At 37.5% G+C, this 27,065-nt stretch overlaps 1 protein-coding gene and 1 pseudogene across 4 annotated transcripts in view; both read right to left on the bottom strand.

Moving 5' to 3' along the window:
* The window catches only part of LOC123953775 (transmembrane protein 116-like), a 54,843-nt gene that overhangs the window by 18,137 nt on the left and 9,641 nt on the right, over window positions 1–27,065 (bottom strand). For 2 of the 4 annotated variants that reach the window (XM_046024132.1, XM_046024130.1), the window contains exons 1-4: window positions 20,593–20,672; window positions 20,016–20,062; window positions 19,512–19,575; window positions 11,976–12,107 (exon numbers count right to left, since the gene is read on the bottom strand). In XM_046024132.1, coding sequence (XP_045880088.1) covers window positions 11,976–12,107; window positions 19,512–19,575; window positions 20,016–20,062; window positions 20,593–20,640 — 291 coding nt within the window. In that variant the 5' untranslated portion in view covers window positions 20,641–20,672. Of the gene's footprint in view, window positions 1–11,975; window positions 12,108–19,511; window positions 19,576–20,015; window positions 20,063–20,592; window positions 20,673–27,065 lie in introns of those variants that run through there. The other 2 variants (XM_046024131.1, XM_046024133.1) reach the window with 2 other exon arrangements.
* LOC123954775 lies at window positions 19,693–19,789 on the bottom strand (annotated as a pseudogene).

Here is a 27,065-nt window from a genome sequence, read left to right as displayed (position 1 = left end):
CCTTATCTTACTTCTCTATCACAGTTATCTCTGATCAACAGAAATACTAGCACAGTAATAATCCTAGACCCTTTTAGAAAAAGCAAGGAATTTGTTCCTGATTCCAAGATTGATCAGGGGGGTAATCATATACAAATTAATCTTCTTGGTATAGATCTAATCATCTAACAGAATTAAAAATTCTCAGCATCTTAGACTATGGATCAGATTCCTTCCTTCAGACCCAAAGGCTATACACCAGACAAAGCCTTCAGATTCCAATGTTATGGTGGCACGGTAACATCTATTTACCGGTTGGCTGAGTTTACTAAAAAGAGAGCACTTGAAACATCCCACATCTTGATTTATTAATCAAAGAATGAAATTATTTCTGATGGCCTAGTTCTCAAACTCGCTTTGCTTCTCAGATAAGTTCCAGAACAAATGACTAGCTCTTGGTAAATGACTGATTTCTTCTGTTCCAGTTCACTGAAGACACATAAAAGCACCAGAGCTGCAGTGAGCCAGTGTTTATCCCTGACCAGCTCGGGGTCTCCTACCAAACTCTTTTCATTATCTAAATCAGGCAAGAACTCAGTAAATCCAGACACATAATAAAGTAATAACATAAGAGATGAATAAGCCTGATTCTAATTTGCATCCCACACCCACCCCAATAGAAGAGGAAAAGCTCAAAACAAAACAAAAATCTACATGTCCTGAAGCTTTAACATCTGAAACCTGGAAAGAGCTATGAAGGCCTATATAGAGCAGTAATTTCCAAATGCTAGTTCAAAAATTAGTGGTGATCCCTGACAAAAGAGGCATTAGTCTAAGAAATATTGAGAAAAAGATAGGGATGTAATTAAATTTTTCATATAGCTAAATCTACTAATTTAAAGAGTCGATGTTCTTGGGGTGCCTGGGTGGCTCAGTGAGTTAAAGCCTCTGCCTTCGGCTCAGGTCATGATCCCAGGGTCCTGGGATGGAGCCCCGCATCTGGCTCTCTGCTCAGCGGGGAGCCTGCTTCCCCCTTTCTCTCTGCCTGCCTCTCTACCTACTTGTGATCTCTCTCTCTGTCAAATAAATAAATAAAATCTTAAAAAAAAATAAAAATAAAGAGTCCATGTTCCAGTCTGAGACTATATTTCGCCTAGTTTTTTAGTATCAATTGTTATTCCTTTTACGAAATTAGGTAGTATTTGTTTAAAAGTATTCCTAATTTAGCAAAATAGCAACAGTATGAAAACTCACATTTTTCTCTTTAGTTTTACTCATTTGTAAAGCCCTGAAGTTCAGGAATCAGTGAACCACTTATCTGGTATATCACCTGGAAATCCATTTCACATGGATGAAAATTACGCACACATTTGACAGGGAAACACCAAACTGACCCTAATGATTTATTCATGCATAACACTCCTCAAGGTTTCTACCCATACTATTTTCCTACTACTGCTTAAGCCCATTTTCTTTCATTCTGCTTCAGTGGAATTAATTAATAACTACTAAATATGTTCTAAAAATCTTGGCACTTATTTTCAAAAAATTTTTTTCTATAAGGATCTCGCTGTTCAAAGAATGAAACTGGAAATTTAAATTAAGGAACCTGAATATCTTGTTTGTTTAGATCAGGTGACAAGTCCTTTCCTTACTATGACTCTTGGAAAATCTAGGACCTCTCATCTGCTTGTGCAAATAAGGAGTGCCTTACCTCCACCCACTCCTAGTGGTTTTCTCAAGAACCAGTTACAGGGGAACCAGAGACATTAATCTCAACTGGTTGAACTGTGAAAGTTAGGGGTAGGAAAGGGAGGTGAACTTTTACTTTTCATTTGTAAACCCCAGGTATACAAAAACATGTGTTTTAATTTTTATCAAGAACATGTATTAATTTTATAAATTACAACAAATCTTTATGTAGAACAGCTAAAAAATAAAAATGTTCCGGGCGCCTGAGTGGCTCAATGGGTTAAGCCACTGCCTTCGGCTCAGGTCATGATCTCAGGGTCCTGGGATCGAGTCCCGCGTTGGGCTCCCTGCTCAGCAGAGAGCCTGCTTCCCTCTCTCTCTCTCTCTGCCTGCCTCTCTGTCTACTTGTGATCTCTCTCTGTCAAATAAATAAAATCTTTAAAAAAAAAATAAAAATGTTCCATTTTTAAGGAAAGAATGTATTTTGCAGTCTCCAGGTCTCTAAAGAGTTATTGAACTTGGTACCAGGATTTTCCAGTAACACAGAGAGACATAAAAGAGCCAATCTGGGTTTGCTCTTATGACATAATAAGTAGATGTTTGGTATCTGCCCCAAGTTCCTGACACACCGCTCCTAAAACCCTTGGAATATCCTGAGTGATGAGAATGATAGGGGTATCTCACACAGAGCTCCTAAATCCCTTGAAATTTCCTGGGTCATAGGAGCACCTTTTGTTCTAATGAGATGATACTTGGTGGGCTCCTGGATAGCTGGTTACCAGAAAGATCAAACCGTGACTTGAGGCTTAGAAGTTTCAGCCCTACATCCCATCCCCCAGGGTGAGAAGAGAGGCTAGAGACTGAATTAATAATTGATCATGCCTACAAGATGAAGCCTCCATAAAAAACTCTAAACTACAAGATTCTGAAAGCTTCTGGACTGGTAAACACATCCCGCTCCACAGGGACAGAAGCTCCTGCATTCAGGACCCTTTTGGACTTATGGTAATCTGGCTATTCATCTGTATCTTTAATTATATTCAACTAGCAATAATGATTGTCATAAAAATCAAATGACTTCCTCAAAATCATATGGATTCTCAACAGCAAAACAATGCAGTAATAATTTTCATTTCTGATACCCCTGCTAATGGAAACATCTTCTAATGGATGTACAAAATAAATAGAGATAAAGTATAGATGTCCACATACGCAGTTCATAGTTATGACAGCTTGATGTTGAGTATATTGGGAAAGAGCTTGGTGGCCACTGGCTGGGGAACACACTGCCTCTATAATGGCTTGCTGCAAAACAAACACTGAATGCTATTTTTGCTTTTTGCCTTTTTCCACAAAAGCCAAAATCCTCCTTGGATTTCTTTTGGTTTGTAAGGACAGGTATTCATGTAGGTTTTTCTTTCTTTTTTTATTTTATTTTATTTTATTTTATTTATTTGAGAGAGAGAGAGCGAGAGACAGCGAGAGAGGGAACACAAGCAGGGGGAGTGAGAGAGGGAGAAGCAGGCTTTCCAGCAGAGCAAGGAGCCTGATGTGGGGCTTGATCCCAGCATCCTGGGATCATGAACTGAGACCAAGGCAGATGCTTAATGACTGAGTCACCCAGGTGCCCCTCATGTAGGTCTTTCTTAAAAGCAAAGAGGTATAACACAAAATATTGACAAGTCAGGGATACCTATGTCTCATTCTCTCCTAAAGTTGAATAAATGGACCAACTGACTCTTCAATTGAATTGTATGTTTCAATATAAAGAAAAGGCCCAAGTGGGGGCACCTGGATGGCTCAGTGGTTTAAGCCACTGCCTTCAGCTCAGGTCGTGATCTCAGGGTCCTGGGATCGAGTCCCACATCGGGCTCTCTGCTCAGCGGGGAGCCTGCTTCCCTCTCATTCTCTCTGTCTGCCTCTCTGCCTATTTGTGATCTCTCTCTGTCAAATAAATAAATAAAATCTTTAAAAAAAAAAAAAAAAGGCCCAAGTTAAATAGCATTTTTTTTCCCCTCCAAGCTGACAGAGTTGATCAGGAGAGAAGACAACAGGGAATATTAAAACATTTATCTGAAACAGTCTAGACATTTTTCTACTCTAAAGAATAACTTAAATATTCATTGAGAATTATTTAAATAATATATTCCCCTAAAAGCTCTACGTTAACCCTGAATATCCAAACACTGAAGTTTTTTAGTGGCGCCTGGGTGGCTCAGTGGGTTAAGCCTCCGCCTTCAGCTCAGGTTATGATCTCAGGGTCCTGGGATTGAGACCCACATCAGGCTCTCTGCTCAACAGGGAGTCTGCTTCCCCCTTCTGCCTCTCTGCCTACTTGTGATTTGTCTCTCCATCAAATAAATAAATAAAATCTTAAAAAATAACAACAACAACAATAAAATGCTGAAGTTCTTTGAGCATATTCTTAGTCCCAAGCTTTACTTATGAATTTCTACACCTGGCCAAGATGGAATAACAAAACTAAGGGAGGGCTTGGCAAACTCTGAGTTGAGGAGTTAGAAATGAGAATCCAGGAAGACTAAGGCTGCTAGAGTTCATAGAACAGAGTGCTGGAGAGGAAAGAGCTGCTCAGAGCACCCTGGATATTTGCAGATCTTCCTGGAGTATTCAGCAAAGTACTGACTGATGCGTGTGTGTCAGGGAATTATCCAAAGCTGAAAGAACTATCTAAAAGTATTACAGAACAGTTATCTAGAGTTCACATAGGCCGAAAAGTAGTTCTTACCAAAAACTGGTAATTCAACAGGACATAAGGTAGAGTACTCAGGAAGGTCTTGGCTCAGTTATGAGAAATAATTAGCCTGAGATTGAGCATCACTCCAGAACTAACTAAAAAATTCATAAAAGAAAGATCTGAGAGATTCAAACCACTTCTAAGTAAATTATCTGCATCGAAGGATAAAATACAAGAATGATTGTCAGTATACAGAAATATCTAGTACACCCCAAATATAAAATTCACAGTGCCTGACATCCAATAAAAGATGCAAAGAAGGGAGCGCCTGGGTGGCTCAGTGGGTTAATGCCTCTGCCTTCGGCTCAGGTCATGATCCCAGGGTCCTGGGATTGAGCCCTACATGGGGCTCTCTGCTCAGCAGGGATCCTGTTTCCTCCTCTTTCTCTCTGCCTGCCTCTCTGCCTACTTGTGATCTCTCCCTGTCAAATAAATAAATAAAATCTAAAAAAAAAAAAGATGCAAAGAGGGAGTAAAACATGATCTATACAGAGAAGAATAATCAATCAACTGAAACTACCCAAAACTGAAATAAATATTAGAACTAGCAGTAAAGGACAATAAAATAGTTATTATATTCTATCTCATATTTTTAATAAGTAGAAACATGGAAGGTATTTTTAAAGACCTTATTTGAGCTGTTAAACATAAAAACTACAATGGAGGAAGTAAAAATATATACAGATTAAACATTACAGAAGAAATGACTAATGAATCTTTGAAAGTATAACAAAGGAAAATATTCAAAATGAAAAACAAAGCCAAAAAAAAAAAGAAGAAGAAGAATCCAAAAACTGAAAAAGCATGAGTGAACTGTGGGAAAGCTTTAAGTACCATTATATATAGGTAATAGGATGCCTGAAAGGAGTGCAAGTAGTGGGGAAAAGGGAAACAGACAACATATTTGAAAGAAATAATGAACAAAAGCTTTCCAAATCTGATGAAGACTATAAACTCATAGATATAAAAGCTCAATTAATCCCAAGGAAAAGAAATATGAAGAAAATGACACCAAGGCCCATCATAATCAAATTATTCATTTTTAAAAAGATTTTATTTATTTATTTGTCAGAGAGAGAGCTTACATGCACAAGCAGGGGAGCAGCAGGTAGAGGGAGAGGCAGGCTCCTTGCTGAGCAAAGAGTCTGATGTGGGACTGGATTCTAGGACTCTGGGATCATGACCTGAGCCAAAGGCAGATGCTTAACCAGGTGAGCCGTCCAGGTGTCCCAAATTATTCATTTTTAAGACAAAATCTTAAAAGCAGCCAGAGGAAAAAAGATACAGGGAGGAACAAAGATATAGTATCAGATTTCTTAAAGGAAACAGTTCAAGCAAAAAGACAGTGAAGAAATATGTTAAAGTACCAAAATTTTCTCAATCCACAAATCTATACCCAGCAAATATACTCTCAAAAACAAAGGCAAAATAGACATTTTCAAACACACAAAAGCAGATCCACAACATAAGAAATGTTAAAGAGTATGCCTCAGGTAGAAGAAAAATGGTATCACACAAAAAATCTGAATTTACCCAAAAGAACAAAACACATTGGAAATAATAAGTATAAAAGATTTTTTTATTATTTAAGTCTCTGTAATGATAATTAACTGAGCAAATATAAAAACATATTGTGAGTTTTACAGTATATATATAAGAAATACATGACAATAAGCATAAAGGCCAGGAGAGGAGAAATGAAAGTATTCCATTGTAAGATTCTCACCCTACATGTGAAGAGATATGATTATTACTTCAACTATAATAAGTTAAAATGTATATTATGAACCCTGTAACATAACCACTAAAGTAACACAACAAAGGGTTTTAGCTAATATGCCAACAAAGGAAATAAAAGGTAATAATAAAAATAGTATATTAGGAGTGCCTGGGTGGATCAGTGGGTTAAGCCTCTGCCTTCGGCTCAGGTCATGATCTCAGGGTCCTGGGATCGAGCCCCATGTCAGGCTCCCTGCTCAACGGGAAGCCTGCTTCCCCTGCTCTCTCTGCCTGCCTACTTGTGATCTCTCTCTCTCTCTCTCTCTGTCAAATAAATAAAATCTTTAAAAAACATATATATTAATCCAAAGAAGGGAGAAAAAAGGAAGAAAAGGGAAAACAGAAAACAAAGGGCAAAATGATAGATTCAAATAAAACAGTACAATTAAATTAAGTGTAAGTGTCCTAAAAACCACAATTAAAAGGCAGAGATTGTTGGACTGGATACACTACTAAGACCTAAATACATGCTGGATACAAGAAACACATTTTAAATAAAAATATACAAATAATTTAAATTTACAAGGAGGTAAGAAGATATACCATGCTAATGATAAATGAAAGTGAAACAACAAAATAGTAACAAAAGGTGAAACGGCTATTTAAATATCAGAAACAAAGTAAATTACAGAGCAAAGAATATAAAAATCTTAAATTAGTATACTCCTTGGAAGAGAACTTCAGAATACATGAAGCAAGAACTAACAGAACTAAAATGAGAAATAGATAAACCCACAATTATTATCAGGAAAATCACTATCTTTCACTAATGAATATAATAGACAGAAATACAGCAAGAATCTAATAGACTTAAAGGTCACTATCAATCAACCTGACATAATCAACAGGTATAGAACATTCCATCCAGTGACAGCAGAGTACATCCTAAAATCCACACATAACCTCAAGGGACCCTGAGATTGTTTTGGCTAAAACAATCTTTTTCTTCTTTTTTAAAAATTTAAATTCAATAATTTAACATTTAATGTATTGTTTCAGGGGTACAGGTATGTGATTCATCAGTCTTATATGATACCCAGTGTCATTACAACACATAGTCTCCGCAATGTCCATCACTCAGTTATCCTACCCCATCCCTCTACCTCACTCCCCTCCAGCAACCCTGATTTTATTTCCTAAGATTAAGAGTCTTTTATGGTTTGTCTTCCTCTCTGGTTTCATCTTGTTTCCATTCTTCCCTCTCTTCCCCTATGAACCTCTGTCTTGTTTCTTAAATTCCACATATCAGTGAGATCATATAATTGTCTTTCTCTGATTGACTTATTTCACTTAGCATAATACCCTCTAGTTCCATCCACTTCGTTGCAGATGGCAAGATTTTTTTTTTTTTTTGATGGCTGCCAAAACAATCTTTAAAAAGAAGAACAAAGTTGGAGGACTCCCACTTCCCAGTTTTGAAACTTAGTACAAAGTAACAGTAATTGAAACAGTGTGACATTGGCTTAAAGACAGACAAATAGAAATAATGGAGCAGAATAGAGAGCCTGGAATAAAATGTCACATGTAAGTCATATGATTTTAAACAAGAGTGGCAATACCATTTCGTGAGGAAAGGACAGTCTTTTTAGCAAATGGTATTTAAAATACTGAATATTGGGCACCTGGGTTACTCAGTGGGTTAAGCCTCTGCCTTCAGCTCAGGTCATAATCCCAGGGTCCTGGGATCAAGCCCCCCTGCTCGGTGGGGAGTCTGCTTCTCCCTCTCTCACTCCCCCTGCTTGTGTTCCCTCTCTTGCTGTGTCTCTTTCTGTCAAATAAATAAATAAATAAATAAATCTTTTAAAAAATAAAATACTGAATATCCACATGCACATGAATGAAGCTGGACACTTACACTATACACAAAAATTAGTTTAAAATAGGTCAAAGACTTAAACCTAAGAGGTAAAACTATAAAACTCCTAGCAGAAGACATAGGGGAAAAGCTTCATGACCCTGGGCTTGGCAATGACTTCCTGAATACAAAATCAAAAGCACAGGCAAAAAAAGAAACAATATATTGGACTACATCAAAATTAAACATTTCTGCGCATTAAAGGACATAATCTACAGAGTGAAAGGGCAATCTATGAAAGAACGGGAGAAAATATTTGTAAATCATATATTTGAAAAGGAATTAATATTCATAATACATAAAGAAGCCCTATAAATCAACAACAAATTTAAAAATGGACAAAGAACTTGAATAAATATTTCTTCAAGATAGATATATAAGTCGTCAATAAGCACACAAGATATTTAACATCACTAATATCACTGACAATTTTTTAAAAGATTTTATTTATTTATTTGAAAGACAGAGAGAGCATAAGCAGGGCAGAGGGAGAGGGAGAGGCAGAATCCTTGCTGAGCAAGGAGCAAGGAGCAAGATGTGGGGCTCTATCCCAGGATCCTGGGATCATGACCTGAGCCGAAGGCAGATGCTTAACCAACTGAGCCACCCAGGTGTCCCTGAACTGTACATTTAAAAATGTCAGGATGTAAATTTTGTTACATGTTTTAATCCAATTTTTAAAAAATTTAATGATTAAAATGGTCTTATGATATGTTCTTTACCATAATTTTAAAAAAGCTAGGGGTGCCTGGGTGGCTGGGCTGGTTAAGCATGGGCTCTTGGTTTCAGCTCAGGTCATAATCTCAGGGTCATGAGATGGAGCCCTGCATCAGGCTCAAGCTGAGCATGGAGCCTGCTTAAGATTCTCTCTCTCCAGGCACCTGGGTGGCTCCGCTGATTAAGTAACTGCCTTCAGTTCATGTCATGATCTTGGGGACCTAGGATTGAGCCCCACATCCAGCTCCCTGCTCAGCAGAGAGTCTGCTTCTCCCTCTCCTTCTGCCCTCTCCCTCTGTTTGTGCTCTCTCTCAAATAAAGAAATCTATTAAAAAAAAGATTCTCTCTCCCTCTGACCCTCACCCACTCACATACACTTTCTCTCTCAATAAATGAATAAGAATAACTAAATAAGCTAGTGTGTTTTAGCCCTCTTCAGCCCATCCATCCTACAGATTACAAACAAAAACTCTGGGAAAATATAAAAATTAACTGCTTGAAGACTGAAAAGTAAAAATCAAACAAAGCAATCAAATACAGAGAAGCAAACAGCACAATAGTAAGTTTCCCAAACCTTTCTCTCTTGCTCTCTTACAGCTTTTTCTCAAGTGTACATCCCAATCAATCATAATGCTTCTCAGTGAAGGCCCCTGAAACCCTAACAGAAACCTATATTCTAGGCCACATAAACCAAAGAATATCCCATTTCAGGCAGGAAAGTGTGGGTGGAAACCCAAAAGTGACAGAGCAAGAAAAGCAGATGTCCCAATTCCGTGTATGATGCCATATAAGTCTCAACCTAACCACTGCACTATGCACGTGCATGACAGCTCAAAACCAGCATAGCTAAGGCTTAGAGAACTAGGCATAGAGAACTTGAACCTAAAAATGATGAAATGAAATTCACATTCTAGGGTACCTGGATGGCTCTGTTGGTTAAGTGACTGCCTTCAGCTCAGGTCATGATCCTGGAGTCCCAAGACCAAGTCCCACATCAGGCTCCCTACTCAATAGGGAGTCTGCTTCCCTCCCTGACCCTTCCCCACTCCTGCTCTCTCTCTCAAATAAATTTTTTAAATTATTTTTTTAAAAAAAGGAATTCACATTCTAAACCTAATCAGGTTGATTGTCTGCTAAACAAAAACATTAGCATTCTCCAGAGAATTACAAAAGAACCCCAAGTCAATGATATGTAACAGTCACAATGTCCAAGATGAAACCCTAAATTACTTGACACACAAAGAACAAAAATTTGTCACCCATTATCATGGGAAAAGACAATCAACAAACACCAACTTAGAGATGGCCAGGTATTGGAAATACCAACCAAAAAAAAATTTTTTTAAGATTTTTAAAATTTATTTGACAGAGAGACACAGCGAGAGAGGGAACACAAGCAGGGGGAGTGGGAGAGGGAGAAGCAGGCTTCCCGCTGAGCAGGAGCCTGATGCAGGGCTTGATCCCAGGACCCTGGAATCATGACCTGAGTTGAAGGCAGACACTTAATGACTGAGCCACCCAAGTGCCACCAACCAAAATTTTTAAAAGCAACTATTATAATTCATACGCTCCATGAGGTAAAAGAAAACAAACTTGAAATGATTTTGGGGGGTGATAGAAATAGGAATGTTTGTTATCTTAGTTGTGGTAATGATTTTTTAAAAGATTTTATTTATTTATTTAACAGAGAGAAAGAGAGAGCTCACAAGTAGGCAGAGAAGCAGGCAGTGGGGAGGGGAAGCAGGCTCTCCATTGAGCTGAAGGCAGAGGCTTAACCCACTGAGCCACACAGGTGCCCCATGTGGTAATGATTTGAAAGGGGTATATATATATATATATATATATATATATATATATATATACTAAAAAAGATAAAATTGTACACTTTAAATTTGTTGTATAGGGTCACCTGAGTAGTTCAGTTAAGCATCTGACTTTGGCTTGGGTCATGGTCTTGGGCTCCTGGGACTGAGCCCCACATCAGGCTCCCTGCTCAGTGTGGGCTCTGCTTCTCTGCTTCTCCCTCTTCCTCTGCCCTCCCCACCCTCACTCATGTTTTCTCCCTCTCTCAAATAAATAAAATCTTTTAAATAAATGTCATTTATTATATGTATAGCTCAATAAAGCTGTAAAAAAATCAAAGTAACATTAATCATACCTATGCCAAGCACAAGGCAATAATATTAACGATCATTTTACAGACTAGGAGACTTAAGTTCAGAAATTATTAAGTATTTGCCTAAGGTTACAAAGTTAACTGGGTCCAGAATTCTATACAGATTTTTTTTTTACTTCCAAAACTATATTATTTCCTTAGCTGAGAAAATAATACAGTGTTACTCAATTTATGAGATATTAGGAGGACTGAATAAAGTATGTTTTTATGACACTAAAATTCATATGAGATATTTAATATATATTAGTACATGAATTTCATACCACCAATTACATGTATTATTTTCATACTATATTGAAAGAAATATTCCCTCTAGTAACATATGTCAAAGGAAACACATAGCAGTGAGTCCCAATTGCAGTGTGACCTCTACTTTTTCATATAGCAAGTCTGAGAAATATAAGAAACATATATAGATGGTACTGTGTGGGTTAATCCACTGATAAAATCTGTGAAAGATCTATAATCCATACATGATAATCTATAGTATTTCCCAATTGAAGCCAATGTTTTTTTCCATTTTATTTTATTTCTTTTCAGTGTCAATGCTTATTCTTTTAATAAAGAAAAGCATTATTCTCAAAAGCTGTTGTTAAAGAATGTTTTATTACATGGAAGTACACTCATGACATGTTGAAAAATAAAAGCAAATTATATGAAGTATTAATGTGCTATTTGTTTTAAAATGCATATATGTACAGAGAAAAAGATTGGAAAGATATATAAGATATGTAATATATATAAAATATGTGAGTGATTATAGGTGATTTTAATTATCTTTTTGTTTCTCTGAATTTTCCACACCTTCTATAATAAACAGGCAGTGTTTTTTTAGTACATGTGCTGCTGAAGTGAGCACAACAAGCCGTGTTTTTTAATATGGAAAAATATTAAGAGCTATTTTTTCAAAGGATAACAATAAACAAAGAGGTCCCACTTACCAAGATGAATTATCTTTGCTTTCTATTTAGGTCTGAGTATACCTGTCTTAAAAGATACAGTCACAGTCTAGTACCACTCACCTGTCCAACTGCTTGCAAGTTATAGCAGACAATGTCCTTATTGGCTACTGAAGTTCCATAAAGAAGTGCCTCAATGAGCCAGCATATCCCCAGGAGAAGGTCAGAGCAGCTCAGATAAAAGAGTGGCCTTATCTGTCAAAGCAACAAGAGCCTCATTTCATAAATGATGTAGCTAGGAGAATAAAAATCAATTATTTTTAAGTTATAACTTTCTAGGAGAAACCTGGGCATCATTTTTCTGGGGTCTCTCTCATTGGTGGACTGTGGGGAATGTAAAGGAATACTCCACATAGGAAGGAATCTGTAATTTCAACTATCCCAACTATCCTGGAATAAGATTACTCATGGGTAGATTAGCATTGACCTTCTTCCTTATAGACATATTCATTCCTCAGATTTAGGGACAAAGGAAAGAATGGAGAGATAAGAAATTTTGTGATGGGAGACACACCACAAATAGAAAATTAAAAGTACTCTAGTTGCACAGCCAACATCTTCTAACAATAGGAAATGAGATCATCAGCTGAGTGTTTAGGGATATGTTAATACTCAAAGAAAATAAAAATGGGTTTTTAAAATCTTAATACAGTTTAACTTGCATTTTTCTCATTCTTTTCTTTATTGAAAAATTTGTAAGATATTTAAAGTGTGCGATGTGATGATTTGATAGACATGTACATTGTGAAAGGATTTCCCCAAGTTAACACCTTCATTACCACACACATTTACTTTTTTTTTGGTGAGAACACTTAAGTTCTACTCTTTTAGCAAATTTCAGTTATACAACAGTGTTATCAACTATAGTCACCACATTAGGCATTACATCCTCAGACTTTATTCATCTTATTTCATCAATGAAAACTCAGAGTAGTGGGTACCTGGGTGGCTCAATGGGTTAAGCCTCTACCTTCGGCTCAAGTCATGATCTCAGGGTCCTGGGATTGAGCCCCAAATAGGGCTCTCTGCTCAGCGGGGAGCCTGCTTCCCCCTCTCTCTGCCTGCCTCTCTGCCTACTTGTGATCTCTCTCTCTCTGTCAAATAAAGAAATAAAATCTTAAAAAAAAAAAAAGAAAACTCAGAGTAGGAAAAAATGTTGGTATGAATTGTATATGCTGTTTTTCAATTTCTGACCCCATCAGTGAAGTCTGTCCTTCTTTGTCACTTTCTAGTATCCTTCCCCTTTTGCCCTCCCAACTCCCACTTTTCTAAAAATAGTATTGGTTAGCATACAGAGAAAATTATAAAATGTTTATTGAGAGACATCAAAGAAAATCTAGAGTGAAGATATATACTATGCTCATGGACTGTAAGACCTAAGATTACAAAAATGTAAGTTCTCCCTAAATTGATATATAGATTAAATGCAATCTCAATTGTATCTCAACATATTTTCTTGTGGAAGTTGACAAGCTGGCTCTATATCTGATGTAGAAATACAAAATATGAAGACAACCAAGACATTCTTGATAAAAAAAGGAGAAAGAAGACTTGTTCTACACGTAGCAAGACTTAATATAAAGCTAGAGTGTAGATACTGTGGTTCTAGCATAGGGATAAGCAATAGACAAATGAAACAGAATACAGAGCTCAAACAAACCTAAGCATATATAAACACTTTTGATACATGACAGAAGAGGCTTTAAAAAATATTTATTTATTCAACAGAGAGAGAGAGAGAGACCACAACCTGGGGGAGCAGCAGAGGGAGAAGGAGAAGCAGACTCCCTGCTGAGCAGGGAGCCCTACCACAGGGTTCAATCCCAGGACCCCGGAGATCATGACCTAAGGCAAAGGCAGATATTTAACCATCTGAGCCAGCCAGGTGCCCCTAGAAATGGCTTTTTTAGAACATTTTTGTTATTATTGGCAAAATTATTATTATTACTGTAGTAATCTCTACACCCATTGTGGAACTCAAACTCACAACCCTGAGATCAAGATTTGCAGGCTCTCCTGACTGAGCCAGCCAGGCATCCCACAAAGTGGCTTTCTGGATCAAGAAAGAAAGGATAGGGGCTCCTGGGTGGCTCAATAGGTTAAAGCCTCTGCCTTCGGCTCAGGTCATGATCCCAGGGTCCTGGGATCGAGCCCCGCATTGGGCTCTCTGCTCAGCAGGGAGCCTGCTTCCCTTCCTCTCTGCCTGCCTCTCTGTCTACTTGTGATCTCTGTCTGTCAAATAAATAAAATTTAAAAAAAAAAAAAAAAGAAAGGATAGTCTTTTCAAAACATGATATTGTGGGGCGCCTGGGTGGCTCAGTCGTTAAGCGTCTGCCTTCAGCTCAGGTCCTGATCCCAGGGTCCTAGGATCAAGCCCCACTTCTGGCTCCCTGTTCCACAGGAAGCCTGCTTCTCCTTCTCCCACTCCCCCTGCTTGTGTTCCCTCTCTGTGTCTCTCTCAGTTAATAAATAAATAAAATCTTAAAAAAACAAAACACAACACAACAACCATGATGTTGCAACAACCCGGGTCTATATGTATAAAAATAAAAGTGGACCCCTAGGGGCGCCTGGGTGGCTCAGTGGGTTAAAGCCTCTGCCTTCGGCTCGGGTCATGATCCCGGGGTCCTGGGATCGAGCCCCACATCAGGCTCTCTGCTCGGGGAGTCTGCTTCCCTCTCTCTCTCTGCCTGCCTCTCTGCCTGCTCGTGATCTCTGTCTGTCAAATAAATAAAATCTTTCAAAAAAAAAAAAAAGTGGACCCCTATGTTCTATCTCACACACTCAAAAATGAGTTCCAACTGGTTTAAATAACGAAATATGGAAAGCAAAACCCATAACAATTTTTTTTTAGATAACAGAGGAGAATGTCTTCAACTTCTGGCCAGGGAAACTTTTCCTAAACAAAACAAAAAGGCTCTAAAAGGAAGTAATTGAAAAATTCAACCAGTGACAAAAGAAAAATATGTCAAAAGCACCACCAAGAAAGTGAAAAGACATGCCACAAAATGGGAAAAGATTATTTGCAACACATAAAACTGACAAAGGACTGGTATCAAAACAAAATTAAAAACAAAAACTCTTACAAAGCAATTAAAAAAAAAACCTAGTAGAAAAAAATAGGCAAAAGATGTGAACAGGTAGTTAAGAGGAAATCCAAATGGCCATAAACATATGCAAATATGCCTAACACCACTAGTAATCAAGGAAATTAAAATTTAAATCCACAAAAAAATTATACATTCATGGCAAAAATTTTTAAAGTCTGACAATATCAAGGATTAATGGAAATATAAAGCAATGAATCCTTTCATACCCTACTGGCACAACCATTTAGAAAAAGTTTGGCATTATCTAGGAATATGCCTCTCCTACAGCAATTCTATCATTAGGTAAATATACTAGAGAAATGTTTGCATGTGTGTACCAGAAGACATGGACAAGATTAAAGATTATATATAGATATAACATATATATATTATACCTATACACCATACAAATATAATAGATATACATAAATTATGATGTGTTCAAAGTAGAGAATGCTAAACATCAGTGAAAATTAAATGAACCAGAGCTTTACACAAGAATAAATAACATTGACGAAAAACAGCAAATCACAGAACTATATAAAAAATACATACAGTATTAATCCATTTCCAAAAAAATTCCAAAGTGAGCTGAATTAAATTGTTTAAATATACATACCTTGACAAAACTGTACATAAAAGCAAAGAAATTATGATCACAGAAGTCAGGACAGTGGTTACCTCTAGAGGTGAGGAAGAGAACTGTGACCTAGTAAGGAGCACAGTAGGTTGACCAGTAAGGAGCATTTTGGTACAGGCAATTTCTATTTCTTATTCTTACCGATTATAATAATTCTTTTAAAAGTGCACACAGGTTTTATGCTTTGTAATCCACATCTAATATATATCACAAGAAAAAGTAAATTAAAAAAATATTTAAAGTTATTATCACTTACTACCTAATATAAAACTAATCTCGCCTGTACAAAAGGAAATTTTTCTCATACCCCTCTTCCAAATGAGAGGAAAGGTAAGATGCTATACCTTGCAAGCAGGGGTAAATGGTCACGCTGCTTTGGCTAACAAAAACAAAAACGAGTGAAATAACATTTTTTTTTACATTTTAAACTATATTTAATAAATATCAGATATTATTATTATTATTACCATATATAGCCTTTGCTCCGGGTAAGCCTACTAAAATTCCAGCCAGATAGCACATTCACAGATTGTACTGGCCCATGACCTCCCACAAGTTTATAATTGTTAATGGGTAAAAAATTAAAAGTGAACACCAAATAAACTCTGGAGGAGAAAGGCAGCCAGGAGGCTTTTGTGAGCAAGAATGCAATTTTATTTATAGTCATGGATTCAATAAATAGCCTTATACAGAGAGCGCTATTTGCAACTAAAATATACCTAAAGTCTTTGGCAGGGAAATGGAGGATAAAAAGAGATTTATATACTTTCACTCACGCTTAGAAAACAGTGAGTTCTAGTAATAGGAGATAAAGGCAATCAAGTAAAGAACAAAAATTAACTGAGCACCTATTGCTGAAGCGAAGAAAAATTTCACCCTGCCAACATTTACAAAATACTATGTTGAAGGTAATACAAAGGTACGGTATAGCCCATGGTTTAAGGAAAGTACAATCAGTTCGGTAATCTGTAATACACATAAAAGCAAAAGACATAGTCCTAAATATGAAAGTTTTTGCTTTTAAAAAAAACATGCCTAGTGGTGCCTGGGTGGCTCAGTCGTAATGCGTCTGCCTTCAGCTCAGGTCCTGATTCCAGGGTCCTGGGAGCCCCACATTGGGCTCCCTGCTCAGTGGGAAGTCTGCTTCTCCCTCCCCCATTCCCGTTCCCCCTGCTTGTATTCCTTCTCTAGCGATCTCTCTCTGTGTCAAATAAATAAATAAAAATCTGTAAAAAAATTTTTTAAAAATGCCCAATTCGTACTCCAGTTAAATCAAGAGCAGGATAAGGGGTAGAACATGCACTGTGGGAAAGGGTTTCCCTGGGGAGGTTCTGAGTCCAAGTGGGTTCTGGTGAGTTGAAAGCCCTAAAATAGTATTCATATGAATACTCTTCTAAAATCCTGCTTCCCAATATTTCTATTCAAATGAAATCAGGTTACAAAGAATATCAAAAGTGCTCTTTACGGGGAAATAAAGTCACATAAGTGTAGTAAAGTATATCTGCCTTGAGTATTATTTAACACTGGCTAGTCTGGCCACCTTCTTCTCTCTTCAGTTAGCCTTTCTGAGTCACTGTTTCATCAGCTAATCACCTCAAAGATTCCCTATGGATTTCTCCAATTTACTACATTTATTTTAATTTAATAAACTATTTTGGTCTTTTTCAGATTATGACTTCCATGTGTTTTTTTGATTAAAAATATTCTTTAAGGGCGCCTGGGTGGCTCAGTGGGTTAATCCTCTGCCTTCGGCTCAGGTCATGATCTCAGGGTCCTGGGATCGAGCCCCACATTGGGCTCTCTGCTCAGCGGAGAACCTGCTTCCCCTCCCCGCCGCCTGCTTCTCTGCCTACTTGTGAGCTCTCTCTTTCTCTCTGTTAAATAAATAAATAAAATCTTTTAAAAAATTTCTTTAATGGAGAAAAAAGGAAAACTGGAGGAAGGCTGACATTCTTAATCTGGAAAAATTGGAATTTTTCCTACACCAAGAAAACAGAATGTGTGGGAACCAGTGAACTAGTGGTTGTTAAGGTCCTTTAAGCTCTGGTTATGTGAAAGGTATGGGAACCAAAGCCAGAGAAACTAAAGGTCACATCCTAGGTCAAAGTAGATCCTACATCTTTATAAAGCTCTAACCCACTGTCATGCCAGAGGTCACCTTAGAGCAGTGGTTCTGAGCCAGGAGCAATTACGCCTCCCCCAGGAGATATCTGGCAATAAATTTAAACATATTTTGGTTTTTACAACCTCAGATGTATGGGGAGGTGGTTTGCTTCTAACATCTAGTGGGTAAAGTCTGCTAAACATCCAAAGGTACAGAGAGCCCCCTACAACAAATAATCCTCCAGGCCAACAGATAAATAATGCAGAGACTGAGAATCTCTGCTTAGCTGTCCTACTATGTAACTTATACTTCATTAACTTAATCACCTATGAATTCAAATTTCAGCAAAGGAGACAAACATTAGGGAAATCTGAATCACAGAAAGATATGTGGCCTAAGATTACTTCGGCAGGCAATGACAACACAGTACCAGGACTTCTACTTTCTAGTTACTTACATAGTCACAGTCTAAGCCTGACATTCAAAATCCTATTTTCATTACATACCATATTTCAGTGGCTTAAAAAGCATATATGGAGAAAGGCTTTGGAAAAAGACAATCCTGTACTCAAATTCTAGCTCTAACAAATTACTGGGTATATATAAGATCTTAGGAAAGTCCCTCAACCTTACCAGGATTCCATTTCTTCACTATAATATCAGATTAGTAATATCTACCTCACAGAGTTGTTTTAAGGATTAAATGAAAAATGTATTTAAAACACTGAGCACATCTATCTAGAATAAAATAAATATTAAATACCGTGTTTAATTTGAAAGGGGACTGTAGTTAAGAGTTAGACTTTTGAAAATCTCTGTTCTGCTACTTACTGTAAAATTTCAACAAGTTACTTCATGACTTTGAGCCTTAATTTCCTCATCTGTGAAATGGAGCTAATACCATCCTTCCCATGGGAAAGTGATGAAAGCTAATAAGATAAACTCTGTAAAGCACCCAGCATACTTGGAGCTCAGAAAGTGTTCAACATATGGAACTACTCTGATTAGGAAAGTGGGCCCAATAAAAACCCAATCACATTTTCCACATACAAAACCTCTCCTATATATGTGCTGAACTATATTTTGTCTAATTTTGTGCCATTTGGCCTGGTGAGAGAAAGTGTTGTTACATTTTTATTTCATAGCTAGGAAATACTCTCTCTTCCTAGTCTTCTCTCAGTCAGGAAGGTTTTTCTGTTTGTTTATACCTTAAATATATATAATTTTTGTTTGTCAATTACACCTCAAAAAAAGGAAAATATTTTTACTTGATCTTTTTGGTATGAATAATTTTACCTAGGATGTATTTTTGTTCTGTTTTCACCATTAAATTATAGTTGCCTAGAAGGCCTGAACAGCAAACCTAATATTTTCTGGACAACAAAGTCTGAGCTATTTCTTAGCCCCACTAGCAATATTGCCAAGATACCAATATCAGAAAACTCACCTCTTGGCAGTATCATACTGTGCTTAGAGTGAAGAGGCTTCAAACAACTCTATTTCCTAACTTTAATAATTAATGCATAGCAAAAAAAGTGTACTTTTAGTAGCCAATCTCTCACTATTCAAAGTTATAGTTAAAATAATTACCTAGAAAAAAAGGGAAACCTATTGACTGTGTCTAAAATATCTCAATGTAACATAATGACAAATTTACAAGTAATTCATAGAATTATTCCATTATTTATAGTTGATATTTCTCTTATTTATTTCAAAGGCTAAGTCACTAAAAAAGTTCAAATCCAACACAAAAAGAGTTTGCTCACCTCTGGAGATTTCTGTATATTCTGGAATACGGCATAGGCAATAAGTGAACTTGAACCGATAACACTGACAGAGATAAAAGATAATCATTAAAAGAAGACTACTGGGGCTCCCTCATTTTTGCTAATGATTTTTTACAGCTTTACTAATATATAACAGAAAAAAATAAACCACACATTTTTCTAAAATATGGAAAGCTTCATGAATTTGTGTGTCATGCTTGCATAGGGGACATGCTAATCTCTGTATCATTCCTACTGATTTTGCAAATCAGTCTTGCTGACCAAGTCCTTTGATTTTCAGATGTTATTACTCAATCTGTTTTTTTTGTTACTGTTGATGTTACATTTTATTAATCAGAAAATATCAACATGGTAAAGAACAGCATTTCTCCCTAAAGAGTAAAAGCAAATACCCAGGGGAAAAAATGTAGGAAACTTTAGAATTCTACAGTTTTGCTTTTACTAGTTAAAACAGTCATAGTACATGAGATTAAATAAATTTACCTCAGAGTAGCCATAATAAATTGTATCCACTGTATTGCAGAAAAAACCTAAACAAAACATGAAAGAGAATAAAATCAAAACTTTTACATTTAATATTCAACCTTACTCCAATTTCACTGTTTATTAACTGTCTGTGCAGAGCACAAATTCTTCAGTGCCTAATCAAAATACACTACAAGTCTGAGACGGAGCGGAAAGGCCTCTGGAAAGGCAGGGCAGTTCCTTGTTTCCTCTTTTATTGCTCCATCTCTAGGAAACAATAAGATAAAAAGAGTAGAGAGGTGGACAGAAAACTACTAAATGAAAAGAGAGTTGGATGAGAATATTTAAAAAGAAAAGAATAAAATGGAGAAGAGGTAGGAAAGGTTAAATTTTGAGAGAATAGACATGCGTGAAAATAATAGGTACTAGGAAAGGTAAACAAATACTAAAGAGTTGACTGATAACTAGAGAGAGAAAAAACAGAATAGTAAGGAGTAAAGAAATAGGAAGTAGTAAAGAGATACTGTGAGTGAAAAGTACAGAACAAGGAGGAAGAAAGGGGGAGCAAAAAGAAAGGGACTACTTATAATCTCACCAAGTCCCAATTGTCCTCCAGAATGCTAGCCTCCAGCAGGAAGGCCATGGGGACTTCTGCCCTAGCTATGCTTATGCAGCCCGATCCTTCTCAGGTCTGAATCCAGCACAGAACAGGTGGCTCCACCCCCAGCTCTGCTGGGCTCCTCCCTACCCAATCCTGCCCCGTATCTTGAGGACAAGGAAAGAAGGTGGTGACAAATGGAGGAGAAAGCCAAGCAGAAAGAACAAAAATAGAAAGAGCAGGTGACAAGGAAACAAAGTTCTAAAAAGCATTAGGAATTGTAAGAGGAAGAGACAGGAATAATAAAAAATAGAATGGTGAAAAGATAAACGGAGCTGCAAGACAGAAATTGAACAGAAAAAAAGGAGAGAAAAATAAGGAAGAAAAAGGAGTTCTGCTCAGGGGCGCCTGGGTGGCTCAGTGGGTTAAATCCTCTGCCTTCGGCTCAGGTCATGATCCCAGGGTCCAGGGATGGGAGCCTGGCATCGGGCTCTCTGCTCAGTGGGGAGCCTGCTTCCTCCTCTCTCTCTTTGCCTGCCTCTCTGCCTACTTGTGATCTCTGTCAAATAAATAAATAAATAAAATCTTAAAAAAAAAAAAGATATTTCGGTGGGGGGGGGGGTAGTGCTAAATATACAAAAAGCAGGGTACTAATACAGAGAGAAAAATGGAAAGGTAAATCCCCAAATGGGAATTTGGTCAGTGGCATAAGACATTTTAGAAGGGGTGCCAAGAGTGAAAAGTTCTTATGTCAAGAGCAGCAGACTGATTTGGCATGGTTGTTCCTTGAACAATTTGAGATTTGTTCTTGACTGAGACAAGAGTCCTTTGTCCAAAGGCATTCTCTTATCACTTGGTGAGACTGTCATTAGTCCCCTTACCCTTATTAGATAGATATATGATTAGAGGCCCCAGAACACTCCCTGAGACCTTATAGTAGGGATTTCTGAACCAGAAATCGACTTGAGTTTTTTATTTGTTTATTTAGTACTTTAAGCAAAGTGGTTAGAACCTGCCTCCAATTTAATTAGTTTCCTACCAAAACCTACCTGTTTAATGATGTCCCTTCTTCTACTCCATACTATAGTGAACAAATGAATCCTATATTAACTCATATGAATAAGTGAATCACATATTTAAATCACTGAACCTATGCAAATGATCCAATTTATGTTATCAGTAAATATTTTGTAGAGTGTATGAAAATAAGTTTAGATGAAAGCTAAATGGTCTCATAAATGAAATATTCTCCTTCTGCTTTCTCCTTACCATAGTCCTTGTCCAAATTTTACCAGTTCTTCTGAATATTGTTCAAATGACAGGCAGTGTATATTTTTTTGTGTGCAGATAATTTGAGATTCTGGCATTCAGATAATTTTTCCTGCTGTATTATAAGCTCCTGGAAATCTGGGTCTGTCTCTTATTTGTCTTTGTATTCTGTAGCACAACTTTACACAGAGTTGATATATAAACATAAGTATATTAAATGAATCATGTAATTTAATATATTTCTGGTGGGAATTTTTGGTACAGAATATTTCAGATGTTACTATTAAATGTGAGATATTAACAGCCATTCTCTTCACAGATTTTCTTGGTATTACTAAAAATTTATTGATTGCTTTAATATGCAGTCTCTCTTTTCCATCACAGGCTTTTATCTCTAAATGGGGCAAGTTTTAAGCAGACCTTTTTTTTTTTTTAAGATTTTATTTATTTATTTGACAGACAGAGATCTCAAGTAGGCAGAGAGGCTGGCAGAGAGAGAGGAGGAAGCAGACTCCCCGCTGAGCAGAGAGCCCGATGCCGGTCTCCGATCCTGAGCCAAAGGCAGGGCTTTAACCCACTGAGCCACCCAGGCGCCCCTGAAATATCTTTTAAAACATAATCTTCCCATCTTTCTTTTCTGCAAGGGCTAACCCAAGCCCAAATGAAGTGGGCGATACTTACTTTTAGTTTTCTCTTCTCTTTTTACTTAGCTCCTTAGTAAGCTCAAATACATCACAGCTCACTTAATGTAATGAGCTACTATATTTCATGTATCAATTAAATTAATAGATATTCATTAAACTTCTACCATGAGCAAGTTATGTGGATACAAAGTCAAAAAAGACACCTTCCTAGTAAAAAAATATTTTTAAGTAAAAATTATACTTAACTCAAATAAGATTTCTAGTAATAACATCTACCAATTATCAAGTGCAATCTATGTATAAGGCTCTATGCTAAGCATTCTAATTGTCAACAAAAATTTTGAGGTAAAAAAGTAATATTCCCATTTGAAAAAAAAATTTTAGTAGACTCTACACCCAGTGTGGGTCTTGAAGTCACAACCCTAAGATCAAGAGTCCCATGTTCTACCAACTGAGCTAACCAGGCACCCCAGTAATGTTTACATTTTTTCAGATGAAGAAACTGAGATTTAGGGCGCCTGGGTGGCTCAGTGGGTTAAGCCGCTGCTTTCGGCTCAGGTCATGATCTCAGGGTCCTGGGATCGAGCCCCACATCGGGCTCTCTGCTCCGTGGGGAGCCTGCTTCCTCCTCTCTCTCTGCCTGCCTCTCTGCCTACTTGTGATCTCTCTCTGTCAAATAAATAAAAATCTTTAAAAAAAAAAAAAAAAAGAAACTGAGATTTAAAGAAGTCACTTTTAATGGTTACAGAGTCATCAACGGTAATACCAATATTCAAATCCAGTCATTCTGACTTCATAGTTTGCACTCTTAACACACACAATATTCTAATGGAGAACTAGTTAATAGGAAGAGAGGGAAAGATAATTTTAAAAATTAATGTAACATCTGGGACGCCTGGGTAGCTCAGTCATTCAAGCATCTGCCTTCAGCTGAGGTCATGATCCTAAGGTCCTGGGTTGGAGTCCTGCATCAGGCTCCTTGCTCAGCAGGTAGCCTGCTTCTTTCTGTCCTTCCACCCCTCCCCTCACCCCATGCTCTCTCTTGCTCTCCCAAATAGATAAATAAAATCTTTACCAAAAACAAAACAAAAAGAATGTAACATCAAGGTAGCTCTTTTATTAGGCAATTGCTTCTTAGATATGACAATAAATGCATAAGCAACAAAAGAAAAACACAGATAAATCCGTCATCTTCAAAATTAAAAACTTTTCTGCTTCAAAGGATACCATCAAGAAAGTGAAGACAAGCCGCAGAATATAAAGAATATTTATAAATCATGTATCTGATAAGGGACTTATATAGAGAATATATAAGAACTCCTACAGGGGCACCTGGTAGCTCAGTCAGTTAAGCCTCTGACTCTTGACTTTGGCTCAGGATGATGGGATCAAACCACAGGACAGGCTCCATGCTCAGCAAGGAGTCTGCCTGAGATTCTCTCTCCCTCTCCCTTTGCCCCTCCCCCTACTCACGTGCACCCTCTCTAAATAAATAAATAACAAAATCTTTTTTAAAAAACCCTCCTACAATTCAATAATAAAAATACAATCCAGGGGCGCCTGGGTGGCTCAGCCACTGGGCGTCTGCCTTTGGCTCAGGTCATGATCCGAGGGATCTGGGATCGAGCCCGGCATCAGGCTCCCCACTCAGTGGAAACCCTGCCCCTCCCTCTCCCACTCCCCCTGCTTGTGTTTTCTCTCCCATTATTTCTCTCTGACAAATAAATAAATAAAATCTTTAAAAACATTTCAACCCAATTTAAAAACTGGCAAAAGTTTTATTTTTTTAAGAGATTTATTTAACAGACAGATAGCACAAATAGGCAGAGCAGCAGGCAGAGGGAGAGGGAGAAGCAGCCTCTCCGCTGAGCAGGGAGCCCGATGCGGGGCTTGATCCCAGGACCCTGGGACCATGACCCAAGCCGAAGGCAGCTGTTCAACCCACTGAGCCACCCAGGCACCCCTGGCAAAGGTTTTAAATAGAAATTTCTCCCCCCAAATAAATAAATGACTAATAACACAGGAAAAGATGATTAACATCATCAGCCAGCAGGGAAATACAAAGTCACAATGAGATAACTTTTCATATCTACCAGGATAGCTATAATAAAAACGATAGACAATAGCAACTGTTGCAGAAACTGTGGAGGAACAGAAACTCATATACTGCTGGTGAGAATGTAAAGTACAGCAGCCACTTTGGCAGTTGCTCAAAAGATTAAACATATCCTATATGACTCAGCTGCTAGGTATAAACTTAGTTCTACTTCTAGGTATATACCCAAGAGAAACTAAACATACGCCCACACAAAAACTTGAACACAAATGTTTATCATGTTGTTATTCATATAAATATATTTTTCAATATTTTATTTACTTGGCAGAGAGAAATCACAACCAGGCAGAGAGGCAGGCAGAGAGAGAGGAGGAAGCAGGCTCCCTGCGGAGCAGAGAGCCCGATGCGGGGCTCAATCCCAGGACCCTGGGATCATGACCTGAGCCGAAGGCAGAGTCTTTAACCCACTGAGCCACCAGGCGCCCCACGTTGTTATTCATAAAAGAAAAAAGGTAGAAACACAAGTGTCCACCAACTGGTGAATGGATAAATAAAATGTAGTATATCCATATAATGAAGTATTATTCAACAATTACAAGGAAAGAAGTACTGTGCTCACTTCGGCAGCACATATACAAGGAAAGAAGTACTGGTGCATTCTACACCATCAAGAACCTTGGAAACATTATGCTAAATGAAAGAAGCCAATCACAAAAGACCACATATTGCATGAGTCCATTTGTATCAATGTTCAAAATAAGCAAATTTATACACGACATAAGGAAAATTAGTAGCTGCCTAGGGCTGGGAAGGTAATTTGGGAGAGAATGGGGAGTGACTACTGATGGGCACATGATTTCTTTTTAGTGTGACAAAAATATTCTAAAATTAGACAGTAGTGATGGTTGCACACTTTAAGAATATACTAAAACTCATTGAATTGTACACTTTGAAAGGATAAACTGTAAATAGGCAAATTTTATAAGGAAATGACCCTTTGCTGAAATTCATGGTGTAATGATAAATGGGTAACATTAGTAGGGTCTTTCCTACTGAAAAGAATAATATTTAGAATAAAAAGTGTAAAACAAACATTTTAAGAGGGAACTGAAGATAAAGTTTGTAAGAGAGCACCTGACTGCTCTAAATGAATCCACCACTCCTGGTCTGAACAAAGTATACTCTAGGACTTTGATAAAACTTGCAGGTTAACCCAATAAACCACTGAATGAAATCTGAGAGTTTGTGTAAAAATGGGACAATTGTTAGAAGTTGTAGAATATCATAGAAATTTCTACAAATTGTAGAAAATTGGTGATAACTAAATTTTTAAGGAAAAAAGATGGTGGAATCTGCAAACCATAGATCAAAGATCTCAGTACTGATCCCAAATAAGATTCTAAAATTAACTATCCAAAAAGTGTGCTTCTAAACAATTTTTTAAAAAGTAATCACTAAGTCAGAATGGATTTATAAAAAAATCATGCCAAACTACCCCATTCTTTCTTTGGATAGAATTACCATAGTATATATTCTATTTTGACAAAGCATTTGGTGAGAAATTTCATGATATAAAAATAAGGAGAGGCACCTGAATTTGAGTGTCCAAATCTTGGTTTGGGCTTGGGTTGTAATCTCAGGCTCATAGGTGCATCAGGCTCTGCACTCAGCAGGTCTGCTTGGGATTCTCTCTCTCCCTCTGCTCCTCCCCCTGCTCATACTCTCTCTCTCTCTTTCTCACAAATAAATAAATAAATAAGATCTTAAAAAAATAATAATGAGGGGGTGCCTGGGTCACTCAGTTGGTTAAGCATCTGCCTTCGGCTCAGGTCATGATCTTAGGGTCCTGGGATCTAGTACTGCACTGGGTTCCCTGCTCAGCGGGAAGTCTGCTTCTCCCTCTCCCTCTCCCTCTCCCTCCACCCCACTCTGGCTCTCTCTCTCAAATAAATAAATAAAATCTTAAAAAAAAAAAAAAAGGAAATATAGGCCAAGTGGAAGCACAATTAACAGCATTTCTTGCACAAATAAGCCTAAGGGAGTGTTAACTAAATGATCAACATCAACTTAGAAATGACTTCTACTGGGGTTAATCAGCATTCTGACTTGGCACAGTTCTGTAAAACACTTTCACTGATGACTTCAGAGAAAATATAGTGGGCACATTTAGCAATGTGTGTGTGTTACTGTTGCATAACAACTTTCCACAAATTTAGTGACTTAGAACACACATCATCTCACACCTTCTGTGGATCAGGAGTATAAGAATAGCTTAGTTGCGTCCTCTGCTACAAAGCCTCTCACAAGGCTTAATCAAGATTATCAACCAGGGTTGAGTCTCATCTGAAGGCTCAAATGGGGAAGGATTCTGCTTTCAAGTTCACAAAGTTGTTGGTCTAACACAGTTCTTCCAGGGTTGTTGATCTAAGGACCTAATTATTGATCAAACACTTCACTCAGTTCTTCACCGCATGGATTTCTGCAAGATATCTTCTGATCAA

This window comes from Meles meles, chromosome 12 (assembly GCF_922984935.1).
Source record: "Meles meles chromosome 12, mMelMel3.1 paternal haplotype, whole genome shotgun sequence".
Classification (NCBI taxonomy): domain Eukaryota; kingdom Metazoa; phylum Chordata; class Mammalia; order Carnivora; family Mustelidae; genus Meles; species Meles meles.
This window is presented reverse-complemented; position numbering and strand designations above follow the sequence as displayed.